The sequence below is a fragment of the Tachysurus fulvidraco genome, chromosome 7 (assembly GCF_022655615.1).
Source record: "Tachysurus fulvidraco isolate hzauxx_2018 chromosome 7, HZAU_PFXX_2.0, whole genome shotgun sequence".
Taxonomy (NCBI): Eukaryota; Metazoa; Chordata; class Actinopteri; order Siluriformes; family Bagridae; genus Tachysurus; species Tachysurus fulvidraco.
In genome coordinates, this window is record NC_062524.1 from 22530972 (window position 1) to 22552049 (window position 21078).

The 21078-nt window shown below is 39.1% G+C and overlaps 1 protein-coding gene across 2 annotated transcripts; it reads right to left on the bottom strand.

Annotated features, from left to right (window-relative positions):
* Positions 1 to 289: 289 nt before the first annotated feature.
* LOC113635470 (solute carrier family 12 member 6-like) lies at positions 290 to 21064 on the bottom strand. 2 transcript variants are annotated; one of them, XM_027134932.2, is made up of 26 exons: positions 20928 to 21064; positions 19241 to 20264; positions 16681 to 16772; positions 14833 to 14961; positions 13605 to 13751; positions 13397 to 13451; positions 12712 to 12842; positions 12051 to 12292; positions 10981 to 11264; positions 9854 to 10021; positions 9632 to 9730; positions 9455 to 9512; positions 8884 to 9058; positions 8627 to 8745; positions 7799 to 7897; positions 7528 to 7647; positions 6994 to 7098; positions 6743 to 6911; positions 4917 to 5112; positions 3822 to 3991; positions 3559 to 3690; positions 3220 to 3327; positions 2885 to 2998; positions 2520 to 2752; positions 1800 to 1933; positions 290 to 1327 (listed from the first exon to the last, which is right to left on the bottom strand). In XM_027134932.2, exons 2-26 carry the CDS (start codon positions 19410 to 19412, stop codon positions 1236 to 1238), a joined length of 3543 nt encoding a protein of 1180 aa, XP_026990733.1. In that variant the 5' UTR covers positions 19413 to 20264; positions 20928 to 21064; the 3' UTR covers positions 290 to 1235. The 2 variants fall into 2 exon arrangements, with proteins under 2 accessions (XP_026990733.1, XP_026990734.1); XM_027134933.2 differs by lacking the exon at positions 2885 to 2998.
* Positions 21065 to 21078: the final 14 nt, after the last annotated feature.

Sequence of the window (21078 nt, forward strand, 5' to 3'; positions counted from 1 at the left end):
TACATTCTTACGAAGCTAAACATTTACACAATTATTTTAGGCATTGAAATGATATAAAGCTATTATATAAAATGCATTATTATTTGAATGCAGGTTAGACATCCATTTTATGTACCCAGACTGTGGAGGAAGAAAAGATGCTACATGAGTTAGTTTAGTTTACTATTTAACATGAGTATTTAACACCAGTTGGATTAGAAGCATAAAGTGGATGTGTATCAATAAGTTATTAAACACACCAGGCCAACGACATCAATTTCCTTAAAAAAATCAGTTTATCTCCAACTTCTCAACTTTCTCGATCATTTATTTCGAAATATTAATGTAATGTAAAAGAAATAACATAAAAATTGGTCTTTGCATTGAATTTACAATCAAAGCACAGAGTGGAGCACAGAGAAAACAGTGCCATCTCTAAACAAAATAAAATAAAATAAAATTCAGCGAAAAGAACTTTTAAAACATACTTTGAAAGCGCTGCTGGGGCAGTTGATCTGAAGACATAAAAAAAAAGAAAAAGGAACAAGGACCACAAATACAATCATTAAAATAGTGCAGGAATTTCAGTGGAAAAGCTGAAAGCACATTTTGGCTGTTCAATGGAAATAAAAAACCAAATTTATGCGCATATTCCAAGAGAGGGATCTAACGCTTGCACATAAACACTAACATGCAAACACGTTAATAAACACCACTAAAATAACATGTGGAAACATTGACAAAATGTGCAACGATGCCTGCTTCTTATTGCTGGAAAAAAGAAAAACATTTTAAATCCTCCGTCCTTCGACGCTCAACTCTCATCAAACACATAAAACAATCTTTAAGAATGTCAACAATAAACTGGAACACAGAAATGCTTCTAACACTACCACACACACACACACACAAACACACACACACACACATTCGAGGTCCATCAAGTACAACAACCCCTGAGTCAATCCATGGAACACTATCACTGTCCCACTGTGATGTGTGTGATGTACGTGTGTGTGTGTATGTGTTTCTCCTCGGTTGGTCCGACACTGCACTTCTTTGCATGCTCATTACCATCATGTCATTCACATGGAAATGGTGACACTGGTGCTGGAGACCACAGGCTGATGTGGATGGTGGGTGGAGCTTGATAGTGTAAGCGGAGCATGTTTGAAACACAGTCAGTGATGCATCATCCACAATGGGTTCTGCTTAACAGTCCGGTTAATCATCAGCTGAATGACGTTCACTGGCACTCAAGAATAAATAGTGATGACCTCACTTCCTCCACCCCTGACCAGCAGGACGCGCTCCAGGCCTTCGGTCAGAACCTCCAAAAATTCCATATCTGTGTTTCTCAGTCAGGGAGAATCACGGCAAATAAGTAAGACGTAATTAAAAAGTGGGCGGATCTTCTGACCAATCAGAATAAAAAATTCAGAAAGTGACGATAAACAACACAATCGTTCCCAAGCCCATAAAAAGAGCATTCTAAAGAGAATAAATAAATTATCAATCTATTTTTTTTTATATATTATGCAATGATCAAGTGAAATGAATGTATTTGTTTTATGAATGTAACCAATAAATAGTGACCCATAATAATCTGTAAAAAAATATATGTCAGAGGTTTATTAGAATTTTCTTCATATTGTTCAGACCGTTATTTTATGTGACAGAGAACTTTATTTCTACATTTACAGTAAAATGAAATATATTTGCGCATTGCTCTATAGCTGTCTGTCATATGAAGACCTGTTAGAAGATGAATACGTGTGTGTATGTATAGATTTATAGCAGAGGTGTGAGAGAAAGGATACAGTTTTCATCCCCCTCTGGGTTCTTGGGTGGTCCTGGCATGTTGAGTAGGACCAGCCGGGCATCGTGGGATTTATTTACGATGACTTCATTGAGTTTGACAGCTGTGTGCATGCGCCGCACATTGGAATGATCCCTGCAGGAGTGATACAATACGTACTTATGAAACCAAACACATGCAAAATGACTAATAAATGCCATTAACCAATACAAACAATATCGCTGTCATTATTGTCTCTGCTGAATTTTAGTATGTCGACATAAAACGGTCTTCCTATAATTCCTATAGTGCTTGATGAGACTGTAGCTTTCTCTACTTCCTCTCTCGTGTGCGCTCTTGCTCAACTTTTCCCACAGGATTTCGATAGCTCGTCAAAGCCCGATTCTTTGGTCACTGCATGATTTCCATGTGGATTTGGATATACATTTAGAAGCTCTAACCATGACCTGGTTGTAACTTCTTGGCAGATGTGGAGAGATTTAAGAGTTTTTAGATGAATAAATAGGTATGTGGTAATATGTAGCTAGACAGATAAACAGATGGATAGCTTACTGGACATATGAATAGATGGATGAATAAATAAATGAAAGCTGAACACTTGGACAATTAATAAATATTATAGTTAGGTATATGAATGCCTGGCTAGACAGGTAGTATGAGCGACTAGACGGATACGGTGTAAATGGATTGAGGACTGGGTGTAAATGTGTGGAAAACTCACGGCCGGATACTGAGCATGTCTCTGAATCCCTCTGGTGTGCTGCAGCCGGAGGGAATGTGCGCTTGTGCACGCAGCTCCAGTGCTTTGTCTTTCGTCCAGGTCATGTGGACACGCCTATGGTCAATGGCTCCGCCCACTTTTTCTGTCCCCGCAGCTCCGTCGGTGTCATCATCGTCATCAGAGCCGATGCTCGTTAAACGTAGCATTGAGTTCCTGTCCTTTACTAGCTGTGCCTACACACACACAAACACACACACACACAATCAGATATTGGTTTAAATATCACAAGCTTCATCCCCAACAATCCTTTCATGAGCCCTTTCTCCTCTTCTTCTTATACCTGTCACTCACTCAGTTACACTCACTCTCTTTTTCTCTGTCTCACTCTCACTTTCACTCCCTCTGTCTTCTTTTAAATTGCTTGTCTCTGCACTACGTATGGGGCTGCAGTTGATAGACTCCTCGTCACAAGATAACACCTAAAACACAAACTCTTGCTAAAAAAACATTCCAGGAAACACACTTTACCTTCATGACAAATATAAACAAGGGCTACATTTAAAGACTCTTTTAAAGACACACTTAAAGACAACTCTTAATAAACAGGGATGTCTAAACAAGTTTATAGGTTTGGTAATGCAAGATTCAGTATAATGCAACACTCACACGCACACTTATTCACTCACTCACTCACTCTCACCTCTCGGTCTCGATCGGATTTGGAAAGGCGCATCTGGCGGAGCATCTGAGATCGCTGTTCCATCATCAGAGTTCTCTCATACGTATACGCACTGATATCGCTGTCATGCTAAGAAAGAAAAAAAAGCAGAGTACACAAAATGACTGATGATACTGACACGAAAATGACATGGAATATTATAGTATGGAAAAAGCGAGAAAAATCATTAAATGTATCATAAAAAAGATTTATTTATTTGTAAGTAGCTTAAAAAATCTAGAAAATATATAGCTTAAGACAAGAGAATTCTTACTATATAGTAATATGTTATATATATGAATAAATGAACTATTTCCATACCATCTCTACAACCTCTACTTCAGCCTCTATCCGCAGGTGGTAAAGGAAGGTGGCAAGGTCCTTTTTCATCTGAATGGAGTTATCCTCCATCTGAGCCACAGTGAAAATGCGCATCCCACATTTACGCCAAACCTAACACACACACACACACACACACACACACACACACACACACACACACACACACACACACAAACACTTAACAGACTTGAACAAATCGAGCAAAATCCAATCCAGTTGAAATACAATGCCTTTCCTTTCACCTTGTGTTGCCGCAGTAAAAAGGGCAGGAGCATGAGCATGCCTCCGTCATGTACGATCCACCACACGTCGATATAACCTTCTGTATACGGCTCGCTATTCGTGGGAAACAGAGAAATGTTCTTGGGCACCAGTAGAGCGAGATGGGCTGCTGTTGTTAAACGCACAGTGTCTGTAAACCACAGAATGAATATTAGATTCAGTGAAAGTATATCTAGTTAAAAAAAAAACAACAACAACAACAACCAATTATAAATAATATATTGCCTTCAGATAGGGGGCAGTGTTGTTTCAGAATTTTTTTTATGATTGTTACAGACGAAGTAGCTAACGTGACGCCGTTGATTAATAAGCTATTATATCTAATAGCTATAACATTCATTCATTCACCTTCTGTGCCTATTTCAGGCGTCATCGGGCATCTAGGCAGGATACACCCTGGATGGAGTGCCAACCCATTGCAGGGCACACACACACACACACTCATTCACTCACACGCTATGGACAATTTTCCAGAGATGCCAATCAACCTACCATGCATGTCTTTGGACCGAAGTACCCGGAGGAAACCCCCGAGGCACGGGGAGAACATGCAAACTCCACACACAAGGGCAAACTCCACACACAAGGCGGAGGCGGGAATCGAACCCCCAACCCTGGCGGTGTGAGGCGAACGTGCTAACCACTAAGCCACTGTGCCCCCAATAGCTTCAGCAGTAACTAATTCAAATCAACCTGACAATAAAATGTCATTTTGCAGGCAATCAACGAACATTACATGATTCCTGCCACAGAATAAAACGCTTATCACCAATAATAACTGAATCATTTATTTAAATGTTAAATAATTAATCCCAACATTCAGCTGCTCAAGTACTAACAATCAAAATGTTCAATTACAAAACTTTTTTTTTTTATCATGATCCAAGCTAGAAATTAATCGCTCTATAATCGGCCTCTCCGTTGTTCATTTAATAGCATTTAGTAGACGCCCTTATCCAGAGCGCCTTATATTTTTATGTAAATATAAAATATATCTTATCCGATTGGTAGCCCAACACCTTAACCACTAGGCTAACACATCCCTGTTCACTCACTGATGAATGTCTTCCAGCTTTGCGGGTCTTCACTCTGTCTCCAGGCATGTGGCCAGCCCATTACCACCGTGTTTGGCTGCATGCCACCCAGGCCGCTGGACTGGATCATGTGACTGATGCCTTCACGTGGCTTTTGGGCCACGATGCACTGCACAAAGCCCTTCACTCGCTCTTTCTCCATCAGGTGCTTCAGTGTCTAAAGGAGAGATAAAAAAGGAGGGAAAAAAAGCAAAAGCTACAGATTAACACACAGATTAAACTGCCTGGAAGTAGACAACATTTCTCTATTACAAAATGAAGCAGATATTTTTTTCAAATAGTATTACAGTATTTTCCGCACTATAAGGCACACCGGCTTATAAGGCGCAGTCTCAATTACGGGGTCTATTTCTGTACTTAACCCATACATAAGTCGCCCCGTATTATAAGGCGCATGCTAAAACATACGGTCCACAAAAAAAGGTAACAGAAGCAAAACAGTGAGTTTAGTTGAACTTTATTCTACTATTTAATACACACACATTATTTTTTAATCAATCTTCTCCCACAAATCCATCAAAGTCCTCATCTATTGTGTCTCCCTAACTTGGCACAGTACATTTTCTTGCTTCCTCCACTACCAAACCATAGATTCATTGATGTTGAATTCTTTCAGCTGCTCTATTCCCATTTACAATCGTGTAACTGATAGTCTGTAGTTTGAATTGTGCCTCGTAAGCATCTGATTTTTATTGGCAGATGGCAAACCAACTTAAGGTGCATTTACCGCCACCTACTGGACTGGAGTGTGGAGTGCATAATGGTTAAGAAGAAACAAATGTTGTTTTGCAACATACCGGTAGTATAACTACCGGAGGCGTGGCGGAGGTAAGCGTACGTACTGTACGTATTACGTAATATCCTCTGATTGGTTTATCGCTGCCAGTGCACGTAGTGTATATATTACGTCCCTGTGTCAGCGGGAAATGGTCCGACAGTTAATCAAGCGGAGCGCTTACCAAAGTCGCACAACAACATTTTTACAGATTTTTGGAACTCGGTGCACACATAAGGCGCACCAGATTATTAGGCGTACGGCCGATTTTTGAGAAAATTTAAGGCTCTTAGGTGCACCTTATAGTGCGGAAAATACTGTAATTATGTGAACTCACATAAAAAGTCAGACACACGTGTGAACTCGTATCTTCGTGTGAACACGAAACCACAGCTACATAAACAAAAACTAAGCTACTTGTTTTGCAGATAATAGAAAGGAAAGTTCAAAAGTATTAACGCTGCGCTGGTTAATATTTAAACACAACAACATTTTCCTACATTATGTTTTCATTGTAACTTTGAACAATGTTTTAATCTCATGGTATCTTAAGTATGTAATCTAGTGAACTAGCATTAATGTATCCAATGATAAACATTAAAGCACTTATATACGTCGCTCAGGATAAGAGCTTCTGCCAAATGCTGTAAATGTAAATTTACATTAACAGATTCATGGCTTTATGGGTTGTTAGGGATTTGCATGACTGTTTTATTTTTAATAACCAACCCATAAGAACTTAACTAATTCTCTTAATTAACTGATTTTATTAGTCTTGTTAAATTCTGACAGCAAGCAATGTGTCAAAATGCACAGTGCACTAGACAGCCTAAAAAAAAAATCAATTGAATCAAATCACTAAAAGTCCATTAAATGCAAAATTTATATATATATATATATATTGCATTGATGAATAAGTGATTGCTTGATAAGGAAACAGTATATATGAATGAATTAAAAGAAAGTTATAAAAATGCTTGAACAGACAGAAAAACAGACATATAGGCAGAACCTGTTCGGCAGCGAGCGATTCTCCGTAAGAGTAAAGGAAGTTTCCGTTAAGGACGGTGCCCACGATGGTTAAACCTTTTCCTGCCTTCAGCTGGGAGGAAAACGTCAAAAGGCGTGGAGACTTAACGTGAGCGTCTTCATCCAGCTTTAGCAAAACCAGAAGCTGGGGCCTAAAAACACACACACACAATCATATTTTAGAACCAGAAAAAGATTCTCCTTATAGAGAAGTGTAGTTAAGGGAGTATATACCTCCAGTTCTTGGTGTGTGGTGGCCCCTCCTCCAGCCTGAGCAGGGCAAAGCGAGCTGCACTCAGAGAGAGACCTCTAATACCATCTCCCCACTCTTTCTCTGCCCTACATGCAAAATCACACACACACATCAGTTAATTTACAAAACACAAAACTAAAATGGAAGCTGAAAATAAAAATAAAACCATGACAAGATGATGTCATGACAAAGTTTTACAAACAAAACAGAAAAAAATAGAATCAAAATGGAAAACCATTAATGGCACTTATTTGACAAGTTAAATAACACATCGTATTATGCGGTGCTGATTAATCCAAGGAGTTTGAGGCTCTATCTGGTTTTGGAGACGTTGTGATGATGCGTGATTTGCTTTAGAATATCGTAAATGTTATTCCTGGGAGCAAATTAAAAGACAATCTATTTTCTCCTCTTCTTTATTTTGTCTCTGTGCTTCCCCTCCACCCCCACCCCCACCTCATCACTTGCCACATGCATGAACACAAGTCAGGATTCTGGTTCTCATGGCAACGTACCCGTTATACTCAATGTACTTATAAATCATGCCGGCAATCACCATGGCTGCGATTGCATAGTACCACGATGAGATGAACATTAGAGCCAGGCAAATGACCATCCCCAAAAATGAGAGCATCCTGAAAGAGAGAAAGAGAAAGAGAAAGAGAGAGAGACCTTTGAAAAGGTCATATAGCTCAAACAGAATTTATTATACAGGTACCATGTGGAGAGAGAGAGAGAGTGTGTGTGTGTGTGTGTGTGTGCGTGCTTAGATGCAGGGGTGTGTACCAATGATAATAGGAGAAACGAGGTCTCCAGTTGGGGGTCCTCAGCAAAGTCTGAAGAGCACACGCCAGATTCACGAACAGATAACACATCAGGAAAAACCTGCTCACAGAAAAATCGATTATGAGCTTTTAAACCATAAAACTGTTTATGCATTGCAGGTTTTTGCAATATCAGTATTACAAAGGCCAATATTGTGATGAGTAAGGAATAAGACATGACAGGGCATGCTGAAAACAAATGTAGATAGACTGAGAAAGAACAAAGTCCTCTGTCCTGAAGGCTTTTCCCCTTTAGCACAAAATGCTACTGACTGAAACTGAAGCTTTCATATTGGTTAAATGTCTTTGTACATAAAACCTGACCAGAGCAAAGTTTATAAATTCTTCCTTGTTACAAAAGGATAACAAAAGGATTTTCCATCATTCAAGACGCAGTTAACTAGCTGTTTTTACTGTAAGTCACGTACTGTATAAGAACATTTGTGTTACAGTCACTACCAATGAAAAAGCTGCTGCTATAGAAACTTAATCATCTTTTGAATAATTAGATATGAAAATCCAGTAGTAATGTAATGTAATGATGAATAATCTATGAATGAATGAATCTGTGAATTTCTCACCAGGATGAATAAATTATACATCCATCCAACCACCCATCCATCCAACAATCCATTTAATCGCCCATACATACAACCATCCATCCATCCACCCTCCCACCCATCCATTCATTCAAACGTCCATCCATCTAACCATCCATCCATCCATATACTGTTTTGCCCTTGAAATGGTCTCTGATTGTGTGTGTATACACACATGCATTCAAACATACATAGAAAGAATAGGAGCGACCAAGTCCAGTGAAGCAATGAGGATGCCCATTTCAGCAATGAAGGCGGTCAGCAGCAATGCCCACGTAGGCTCTCCATTAGCTTTTCCGTGACCAAACACCTGCAAAGAGAGCCATTAAGATCATGAACAAAATACCTACAGGGAGAACCTGTAATTGTGATCCATACATGATCCTCCAGGCTCAGAGAGGTTTTTGGCTCACTTTATCACACCAACAGATTTACACACAGAACTTACCCTGAGAAAGGGGATGATGTTATCTTTAGCGATGGCCTGCAGCAATCTCGGCGCACCAGTCAGCGACTGAAGGCCTGCGCCGCACGTCGAGAAAAAAGATCCAATCACGATGACCCAAGGGGAAGGCCACGCGAGTGTTCCCACAACCAAGTTCCCTTTCACTGAGTCTCCAAACCTGCAGGAACAACAACATCATGAAATGAAATGACAGCTGTGGAAAGAGAGGGGTTAGTAAGGAAGGAGAGGAAATATGAAACAAATGGAAAGAAGGAAAGTAGAAAGATGAGTGAATGGGTGAAAAAAAATAAAAATAATTTGAATCGAGAAACTAAACAAAACTGACACGAGGGAATGATAGGTCTACTGTATGTATAGACAGGTAAGCAGCATTATACAAAAAAGAGACAAAACGTTGTGGGAAAGAAAGAAAGAACTTAAATAATAATAGAAGATGAAATAAGAAAAGGATTAAATAATAAGAATAATAAGAACCAGGAGGCTAGGGAAGAAACAAAGAATAGACAAATATATTAAAGATTAAAAAAAGAAAAGAAAAAGAAAGCATGCACACTTGTCTCGGAGAAGCACTCCCTCCACGCAGCCTCCAAACAGTACCACGCAGCTCAGGTCTGTCACACTTACTCAGGAAAACGTTTCAATAAGACAACAACAACAAAAAAACTACTCGGCCACAAACTATCATGCATACCAGAGTGCATGTGTGTGATTAAGTGCGTGGTTAGGATACAGACGAGTGAAGTGGTGAGAATGGCTAGAATAGTTCCAATGGGAATAGAGCGCTGGGCATCCTTCAGATCCCCTGAGCGATTTGAGCCTGCCATGATACCTGTAAAAGAGCGAGAGCGAGCGAGAGAAAGACAGAGAGAGAGAGATAGGAAGGGGAAAATATATATCTTTCAAAAAAAATTATCAAATGTGGTCCTTGAAAGAGGATGAGAGAGCTAGGCACCTGTCACGGATGGGAAGAAAATTCCCACCAACAGTTTAAAGGATGTTGCGATGTCCACAAAGACATATGGAAAGTGGTGGCTGAAGTCTGAGGAAGCCGAGCTGGGAGAGGGGTTTGGACCTCGTTCCAGAATATCTCCTTTACTGAGGTATGAACTCCAGATGTTCTCTGGAAAGAGAGGCGGATTGTTCAGGTTATTGAATGGTTGCTTAACTTAGCCTGATTCAAGATGGCTTCATGTTTTATATCTGTGCTGACTACATGAAGTATAGATTATATTTCCACTATCAGCTAGAGGAGGATGGAGAAAGCAAGAGTCATGTTTGGTTTACTCATTAGGGATCAAATCAGACATCTGGATTTTCTACTTTGTGACAGTGTTCATCGTTATCAGCCCTAGACTAATAAAATGTATAGTTACTGAATACGTGAGAATGGTTAGTATGTGTAAAAATAAACTATGATGGAAATTACATGGATTTATTCAGAAGCCCTTTTCTATTCCTTTTTTTTATTCAAAGCCTGTTTGTTTTGCTTCTTTCGGGTTGCTACAAGTAAAAGATTTTTAAAAACACAAAAAAAGGGTTCTGTGATGCAAAGCAGAGATAATGAACAGTTTTATTCCACTTACACCAAGCAATTTGTGCATACACACAATAGTGATTTATTTAAAAAAAAAAAAAAAAAAGTGCAATTTTTTTTTTTATCAGTTTATTGTTGCATTTAATTTTCATTATCAACACTGCCACTGGAGACTAAATCCACAAACGTCCTCACACTAATGAAGTGGTAACTGAGTGGTTACCGATTACTGATCGGAAGGTTGTGAGTTTGAATCCCAGCTCCAAAGCTGCCATTCCTGGGCTCCTGAGCAAGACCCTTAACCCTCAATTGCTAAGCTATATAAATGAGATAAATGTAAGTAGCTCTGGATAAGTAATCTGTTTATTATTTGGCTTAAATTTAATTGAGCATCCCACAGCCAAGCCACAAGCCAATTTCCTGTTACTGCTAAAACAAGAACATTAAAAATAAACTTCCGGGTAAAAACAACAATCAGTGCTGCTGTCAAAGATAATCAATCCACATTTTCAAAGACTTAACACAGTTGTGTGTAACACAGTTACCTGCAATAACTCCACTAGCGAGTCCCGGTATTCCCTCGATCTTCGAGACATTGTTGTGAGTGAAATACTCATCACACACTGCGTTCAGCGACGAGGAATTACAAAATCGTGACCAAAGATCTGTTGTCTTTTCCACCACTAATGGAGTAATAGGAGAGGCTTCTGTGCCATTGAAGCTTTCACCAATGCTGCTATTGATACTGTAATCGATCTGAATGGTTTTGGCACACAGGTCGTCATGTAGCTCATGTCGAGAGATGCTCCGGTTGCCCAGCATACACACTCTGAGGACACATATGATGAACACTTAGCAGAAATTACAAAGTATTTAAACACGAGACAGTATTTAAGATAAACAGCACTATAACCCTGCTTGGACGTTGTGTGTCATTCAAGTCAAGTCTACAAACCCATACAGGACATTTACCTAGGAAGGAGAACAACCATTTGCACGTATTGTCAGAATACACTGAAGACTGAAGGTGAGCCTGGAGAGTTTTACTTCATCATAATGTGCATCTTTGATACGGGGTCCAGAGTTCAGTCCTGATCATTGTTTATGACCTGTGATATTGTGGTTTTCCTCCAGGTTCAGGTTCCAAAATAATACCTGTAGGTGCAGCGCTGATGCACAGTTGCCCCTAGGTGTAGATGACTATGTGAATACGTGCAGCTAGTATCCTGTAATCGACAGGAGCCACATCCAGGGTGTATCCCTGCTTCATTTCCTCCCACATTTCCCAGTATATTGTCCAGATCCACAGGCACACACTCCGGTTACTTAAAAGGCACACCAAGCCTTCTAAAATATAGCTAGTCTGCTTTACTTTACTAGCAACCTAACATAAGCAAATAACTTAACCTAAGCTTGTACAAGTCAAATATGTAATAATGTATAATAGAGTTAAATTACATGTCATATTTACATGAATTACAACTTATACAACTCGGACCCAAATACAGTTTAGAAGTTTAGTGGCTTATGTTTATGTTTTGAATGCTCATTATACTTCAATATCACAAACATCCCATTACAAATGATCATCATATGCCTGTCAGCTGGCACTCACGGGAAGGAAGGTGGACTGAAGGCTGAGACCAGAGCTCCGGTATAGATGGAGAGGATAGAAATGATGACACAAGCCAGAAACAACGACGCCAACTTGTTTACGTATTTGACTCCAACGAAGACCAGAAGTGACATCAGCAGCAAGAAAATGGAGCCGTAGACACGCATGTTGTTCAACATAGCTGACGCTTCGCCCTCAGGCTCAGGGGAGTAAAAAATGGCAGCTGATGGGACTATATACATCTGTAAGGGAGGAAGAGGAAGAAAAGAGTGGCAAAATTATACTAGATAATAGCAGAAAGTAAGAGTCCACTATATGATTAAAGGACGAATGTATTAGTTATGAGACGTGTGCCGATATTTGTTTCATGTCACAGTAGCTGACGATTCTTTGATCATGGTTTTCACATAGATGCTTTCCAGATATTCTATCCAAAATTAAATGATGGCACTTTTTATTTAGTCAGTGCCACATTTACAATCCTCATGCTGCCGCAAATAAAAAAAAAATTGAGGTAGTGTCTATATTTGGAACAGTACTGTGCTGTAAAAACTGATTATCGGCACATAGGATTAATTTGAAAATACTAAAATGAGCAATAATCATGAATCTTCAGTTTGTTATTATGAAATAATGAGCAGTGTAAGAAAGACACCCGCACCAGCAAGATCTCGATGGCTCCGAGGATGTACATGGACCCAGCAAAGGTGGTGCCGAGATAAAAACACAAACCAACTGCACCCCCAAACTCTGGGCCCAACGAACGTGAGATCATAAAATATGAACCCCCGGCTACAGGAAGAGAAAGACACAGAGAAAGACAGAGAGAAAGAATTTGTATATCTATGCTATTTTGTCTACTGTAATTCTACAAGTGTTATGATGTGCTGTTACAGTAAAAGTATTATGTTAGCTAGATATTATTGGTGCTCGAAGAGATTCTTCTGGTTACAGAAATACTTCAACATTTTAACACTTATCATGAGCTTCAAGTCATATTGATAAGAGTTAGAAACTAAAAGACAACTGAAACCACTCGTTTCGCTGACGGTTCTTTGACGGTGGATTAATAAATGTCCGACTCCTCAGCTACTGGCTGGAAGTAATGTATGAACTAGAGCTTACAATCATCAACCTAAGACAGAGTTTATAGTGAAGCCAGATACATTTCTCTTAAGCTTAGATGCTAAATTTAAATGATAAAGAAGCAACTCATTCAAGCATACAAAACCAGTGAACTTATTACTACTTCATATTTACTACCCTGGACATCTAGGAACCTTGTATTGTTTCCAAAAGCCATAAACATTCAAGGCTTTTATTCATAAAGGGAGTGGCATACGTACCTGGTACCACTCCATTAGTTGCAATGGCACTCATTGAGATAGCAGTCAGCATGGTCTAAGAAAGAGAAGCATGAGAGAGATTAGACCAGGGAAGTTAATAAGCAACTTGTGCTGTACTTTCGAGTACAGTGACAAATCAAGTACCTAAATGACCCTTGCCACAAGAATTAGTAAGTAAGTTCAGTTATGGACTGTGGATTCAACTCACACAGCAGCAGCAGATGAAGACGATACACAGCGCCTGCAGAACTCCGGCTGTGCCCACGACCCATGTGAGCCGGAGGAAGAGGATGACGCCAAATATGTTTTGCAGGCAAGGCAGGTATACACCCATGACTGTGCCCATCTGAGGAGACTGTGGGGTCATACAAATAAGAGACTTGACACCTATCTATGCTTAGCTAAAATAATTTTTTCCTTTTTAAACGGTAAAAACATTTCAGACTGCACAGTTTAGAAAAATTATACAGTTATGTCAGTTAATGTAATCTAATAATGTTTGGTCAGCTGGTTAACTAGTCAACTGCTTATATAAATTAGTTAAATTTATGGTCTTGTCAAACCCTCAGCAAGGTGCTAGCTGACATATGTGGCCTAAATCAGTTTCGTGATCTCTATACTCTGTGTATAAAGCAACATCCAGACAAGACATGATTTGCCCAGGAAGACCAATGTCAGAGACCTGATATATAAAGATCTGATCCCTTACCGTAACCCTATAAACACCTCTGGGATGAATTGGATTACATGTGATATCAGTGTAAATCGTCACTATATCATTTGGTGTTGAATGAACACAAATCTCTATGTCCAAACTCCAACATCTATTTGTGAGAGCCATAGAGTGAGAGCCATAAATGGAGGCAACTCCATGATAATGGCCATGGGCACATTTAGAATGGGTGCATATGGGATTGATGGTCAGGTGTCCACAAACTTTGTGCCCTACATTGTACTTTGCCATTAGGCAGCTATTAGTAAAAAATAATTATAGCCCAAGCACAAAAGCGGGTGGCATCAGGCAGTTATTTGCAACCATTTTCAGTTTCTTAGGACCAGGCATAAGGGGTGGAGAGATAAATGGTTTAGTGTTCATGGACCAAGCAGAATACTGTGTGTCACTGTGTTCGAACAACATTAATTTCACCTGCCCGTGAACCAGAGCTACAGAATTACCTGAAATCAATACTGCGGCACTCAATGCAAGACACACTTCCTGTATACATTCCTTCTAATAGAGCAGAAAGTGGCTCAACAGCAAGCTATATTAATTAATGTATTGATTAGCCAACTAATGTGTTACACATTTGGGTTAAATTATGTCAGCTTCAATATCTAAGCTACCACCTGAGCAGGACTGAAGTTATAATCCTACATCCTCATGTCATCTGTATAGTGTGTTTGTGCATGTGAATAAAGTGGACAAAATGTTATACCTTGCTAGGTTTGCGTTTCTCTCCAATGCTTTCAGCCTCTTCATGCTCACGAGCACCTTGTGTGATGTTTGTGTAGTTGACCAGACGCGAGAGAAGAGAGGAAACCTTCGGTCGAGTGTCCATCTCTTCCTACAAAGAGAGAGAGAGAGAGAGAGTGAGAGAGAGAGAGAGAGAGAGAGAGAGAGAGAGAGAGAGAGAGAGAGAGATTGAGAAGAATATCACTTTACTGCCTTGTCTTATACTTGAACGAAAGGTGGCTTAAACAGATAATAATGTGTTGCTAAATACATCCAGCTAAATGTAGCTACACTTTGGCTCAGAGCCCAGAACAACCAGTCATTCTTAATATGGCACTAGCTTAATGGCTGTTAAATGTAGCATAAACCACATTAGCTCCATAAAAATAAAAAATCAATAACCACAAACTAATTAATTCTGTAAACTGTATGAATGGATTTTACAAGCAATTTGGAATTGGTCCAAAAATCAGAGTTCACAATAAAGCACTGTTTTTTTTTTCCACCCATAAACTTTGTGTAAGCATGGAGTAAAACATCAAAAGGAGTTAAATTAATAAAAACACACAACAACATAGTACCTGGATCTGTAGCAGCACCATACAGATCCATTTGCAGGTCCAATTTAAAGCCTAGCATTAACTCTAAACTATATCAATGCCATATTGCTTTTCAAAGTACACTGTCCATCTGTCCATGTCTTGTCAATGCCATTCTGTTTACAATGTGGAACTTCTCTACTAAAACAAATTCCTCGTATGTGAAAACCTATTTGGCAATAAAGATCTTTCTGATTCTGATAATCATAGACCGAGAGGGTTGAGGCAGCCAGACACCAAATATGGTTTATTCTACCACCTTGGTATTTTCCCCATAACAACCCAATCTTCTTCTTCTACTCGTCTTTTCCCGTTATGGGTCACGACAGCAAATCATCTGTTTCCAAATCTATCCTCGGCATCCTCTATTCTTGCACCAATTAAAATGTCCTCTCTTAACACATCCATATATCTCCAACATCCTTCTACCAATATAACCATCTCCCTCCTCTGTACATGTCCAAACCATCTCAATCTAGCCTCTCTGACCTTGTCCCCAAAACAGACAACCTGACAACCTGCTTGTTCCTAATCATGTCCATCCTTGTCACTCCTAAAGAGAACCTCAACATCTTCATCTCTGCTACCTCCATCTCTGCCTTTTCTCTTTTCCACATTCTCTGTCCCATGGTCCGCTGACCCCAAATACTTAAACTCCTGCACCTTCTTGATCTCAGCCCCCTGTAACCTTACTGTTCTTACACCTTACTCAGTCATACACATGTATTCTGTTTTACTACGACTGACTTTCATTCTTCTTCTTTCCAAAGCAGACCTTCACCTTTCCAGCTGTTCCTCCACCTGCTCTCTACAGATCACAATGTCATCCACAAACATCATTGTCCAATCTATAATTAAAAGATTAGCAAAATATGCTAAATAAATTTCTCCATTCAGAAACCTTTTACAAACTATCTGTTAACATGGAGCGTTTACCGTATAGGTCCCTGTACAATTTTTTTGCTATATAAATGATAATATTAGTATATAAAAGTAATGGAAGCATGAATATAAACTTTAGAGCAGGAGCTACTGCCAGAGCCATATAACAATATGCGTTGTGTCTTCTGACCAATCAGATTGGAGAATTCAACTGCGCTATGATGTAAATTAAGAACAAATTTTTTAACTTACAGATGATAATTTCAATTTTGTTTTTAGAATTATAGCTCTTGCTTGTGGATGGAGCCATTTGGAGCGTACAAACATATGCCATCTGATGTGGAACATACCTCGAACAGTGCCAGGTTTCGGTCATAGAAATCATCGTCATCAACGTTGTGACTGTTATTGATGTACACATTGGAGATCTTCGAATTTCCATCTGAGAGAAAGAACAGAAGCAGGACAAGGCCAAGAGACCCAATGGATTATAAATGTGTGATGTAAAATAAACAAGATACAAGATTTCTCTGTGGGCCTATGTTTCTCAGTGTGTGTGTGAGATACTGCAGTAGCTGAATTGTCACATTTCAGTTTCACATGGCTCAGCGACATGATTATGATTTCGCATGATTATTCTCACTTCCCTTTGGACACACACCCTAATTGTCATTCCACAAGTACGTGCACAGGCATACCGAACAGCAAAATCTGTTTCCTCTGTGGAAACCACTTTTTTTTGTCTACTAATCATCAACTCGCACCTTGTACCTTTGTATGTGTGTATACACTCCTGTGCAGTCATGTAGGCAAACTCCAATATTTCTGAGTAAAAACACGTAGGTATGTGGCTATGTGAATAAAAAACAGGTCTCTCTCTTTTTTTAAACATTTTTTTAAACTAATGCTGCTGGGCCCTTGAGCAAGGCCCTTATCCCTCAATTATAAATGTAAGTGACTCCAGATAAGGGTGTCTGCCAAATGCTTTAAATTATATTATATATACATTTACATTATAAATTATACTTTCCAACATATCAAGACACAATTATTCTTTTTTTTTATGCAATTGCTCTAGTCAGCTCTTTGCTGTGTGCCAACTTCTATTTCTGCTATCAAAAAGCCTGCTGTGAAGTAAATGCTCTCTGATTACAGATATTGCATGCTCACAAACTAAATATCACCTTCCAAACAACTGAGGCAAGCAAAAGGCTGGTAACCTTGAAAATGTGGCTTTTCTTATCTGTTTGGCTTTCTTTTAAAACCCCTATCCAGTATGGATAACAACATTTTCACATTGTAATGTGGATGCATGCTTAAAATGCGAAAAAATAATAGTATACTTATGTGTTGTGGAATAATTCTTTGCTAGCCATAAGCAAATGAAGTAGCACTAGTTTTATAATCAATAAGATGATTACATACACTAGCAAGTACTGACGTGAACACCAAATTTATTGATGGAGTTTGTGCGAGTGAGCTAGAAACATTAAGAACATACACAGATAAGTCATTTAGATTAAAATTTAAACTAACAATAATAAATGATTACATTGACTACAAAGAGTACACAAAAGAGTACTCAAGAGTACACAAGCTGTGAAAATAGCATCCCTCCTGTTCCTGTCCCTTCCATCTGTCTTTTCCCTACCATCAATTCTTTGTCGCATTCACAAATTATCTATATTTGGAAACAACTGGAAATATTTGGTTGTGTGGGAACAACCCTGTGTTGTGCTAGTTCTGCTCTGACAAACATTTCTGAATTCAGTGTCAGCTTTTTCCTCAAAGCTTCCTTTTAAAGTCACCGCATGTTCTGTCTCAACTGGATAAATATGATGAAATGTTTTTCGGAAAAAAACAAAATTCGCACAAAATATCACGGCTACAGGGATTCGGGTTTAAAAGCCGGTTGCACCACGTATTGCGCAAAAGTAAATGATAATGTGTTATTGTGTATTGAAGCCAAATATTACAGCTACGACCTATAAATTTGCTACTTACTATTTAAAAACTTGATACAGATTTCAATGTAAGTTTACACAGAGTTCACGTCACAGTATGGTTCATTTCTGATGATCACTAATTAAGCCTAATATAAATCATACAGCCTTTTTTCTTAACGCAACACAAACAAGGCGGTAGCTATGTTTCAAATTTTTTGAACTCTGTAAACACAAACTTCTCATCCCAGATTCATACACAAGTGTTATCCTGAAACAACAATTAAACAAATGACCTGTTGTGTAAGCTTTGAACTGAAAATGGCTGAAGTGAAAGGACATTTATTTCAATGACTTTCACAGTTGCAGACATGCTGCAGTTATTCCAGAGCTATCAAACTTCCTGAGGGAAGTTCTGAGTACAAGTTTGTTAGTTATCACAGATAATTTCAGCGATTGCCGATCACTGCACTGATTGACAGAGGAAGAGCCTCGTTCTCGTCTAAACAGCAGAGCTAACGATTCTTTTGGATTCCGATTCTTTTTAGACCGATTTTACTGATGGAATTTGTGCGAGCAAGCTAGAAACATTAAGAACATGCACAGACAGAAGAACAGGAAGATACACAGGTTGCTATGATATTCTTGGGATTCGATCTCACAATCTCTGGAAGATATGATGTTGTTTCCCACGGTATCCCAACGTTCTCTTGTTTTCCCGAATTCTTCAGTTGCACGAATGCTTAATCGTGGTCAAACACCTCAATTTACAATAAAAAAATGCCTTTATTCAAAATAACCCAAAGGTTTCATGACCACTTATTGAAGGTTAAAAACAAAACATAAATATCCCATCTGATGACAGTGAATTTCCTAAATATTATGTCATATTAATTATTTTTTTCTTTGCTAGCGTACTGACAATTAATCATTTTAACCATTTATGATCCTGAAGATTCTTCCTTACCCTGGTCATGGTGGCTTCGGTCCGGCGTGTCTTCGCTGTTGTCGAGGCTCTCACGTGAGCCAAATCGGACTCGCCCGCCGGTGCGTGAGCCGGTGTCAGGTGATGTATCTGACAGACCTGGGACATCCTCAGCTTTGGTCGGTGTCACAGTGAAGCGCACTGAGGACGCCATGGTGTCCCGGGACTGCTGGGAATCCGCCAGAGTGACGGTTTGGGCGGAAATCAATGACCTTTCGAACCTCAGCTAAAACTGGTCACACTGACAACAGAGACTGTGCAACACTTCGCCATTGAATCTTAGTTTGGTGTGTTCGGGTAAAGAAGGATTTTTTTTCTCATATGTATATCGTCAACAGTGGTTAATCAGTCTCTAAAGCGATAGAGGGGATTAGGTCTCAACACTAAAGGCTCTGACGAGATAGACGGAGTTAGATAACGTGTATTTGGTATTAAAGTGAATTATTAGTCAAGTGAGATTGTTTTCAGGAGGTAGGAATGCCTCAAATGAGAATCAGAATCAGATTCAGGTTTATTGGCCAAGTGTGTTGAGACACACAAGGAATCTGGTTCCAGCAGTTTGTGACTCGCAAAAGTAGACAAATTACACTATATGTAAATTCTTCAAGATGGCGCCACAGATGGCAGCCTTGGCACGACTCTCTATAGCACTTTATAACGTTTTGTTTACTCAAATAAACCGCTTCATACATTCACAAGGTGACTATTTGGGATTGGGAGGCGATATGTGTTCTGATGGAAAAATAAGGAATATGTTCCAAATATGTTTTTGGTTGAAAGGATACACATTTTTGTGTTAGTTTTGTCGAATGTTGTAATTCAGCCTGTAATTTATTCTTCTTTTCACACAGTAACCGGTTATTAGTTTACCAGTGAGCTAAATCATCAGTTTTTTTAATCTTTATTTTCATCGGTTTTTAAATCTGAGGTAAATGTAAAACGTGGATTCTGTGGAAATTAAATCTGTAGGATGGTAGGATGATGATGATGTGACAAGGCTTTGTGGCTTTTTGGACAGAAAGGCCATGAAAGGTAAAAAAAAAAAAAAAAAAAGGAAAGAAAGACAAGAAAATAGGAGAATTAGCACTGATGGACACTAAAGAAACATTTTGTGTGTGTGTTTGTTGATTTAAGTCGCGTCTCTGAGGTAAAACCTGATCCTAAACCGTTCACACACATCAATACAGAATTCGGTTATTACAGTGAAGCGGTTTAAACCGGTAAGTGCGCGTGCGCGAAGAGACTGACTGACTGATTAGCCGTGAAGCTAACACCTATTAAGCCAATTATCATTCCAGTTTCGACCGGTTTTTTCACTCCAGAGCCGGTGTAATTTAACCAGGTTGTTTTAAGGGGTTATAATAAAAGCCTGGATGATTAATAAATCACCTTTATGAGGTGTTTTTTTTTTTTAAACATTACTATAATACCGAGGCGTGATTAGCACGCAGGCTAGCTAATAAACACCACCCAAAACAAACACGCCAGAATCTAAAATACCGTGCGTGTCAAACAGACGGACGTTTCGGATTCGTTCGGCGTTAAATAAATAAATAAATACAATCTAAAAAAATTTTGAGCAACTAAAGTGTCGCCGTGATTCGTTCTGTCTGACGTTAGCAAAACAGGTGACACCTTAACGTTTACACAAATGATCCGTGCTGTTTACCTTCACCGAGTGTTCAAGGAGGTCCCTGGAAGAGCTTTATAATAAATACTAATAAAATAAAAAAAAACGAGCTAAAGTAATAGCAAAACTGAAAAGCTCTCGCGCTCTAGTCATCAAGTCAAACCAGCGCCGTCTGACAGCGTGAACCCAG

What these genes read in the sequence shown, in the direction of transcription:
- LOC113635470 (XM_027134932.2), bottom strand. Translation starts at nt 19,412, where the DNA reads ATGGCGTCCTCAGTGCGCTTCACTGTGACACCGACCAAAGCTGAGGAT. An exon ending in CGCTAGTGGAGTTATTGCAG is followed by an intron (nt 10,022 to 10,980) that starts GTAACTGTGTTA and finishes CTCTCTTTCCAG; the next exon opens with AGAACATCTGGAGTTCATAC. An exon ending in AATCCGATCGAGACCGAGAG is followed by an intron (nt 2,999 to 3,219) that starts GTGAGAGTGAGT and finishes TTTGTGTTTTAG; the next exon opens with GTGTTATCTTGTGACGAGGA.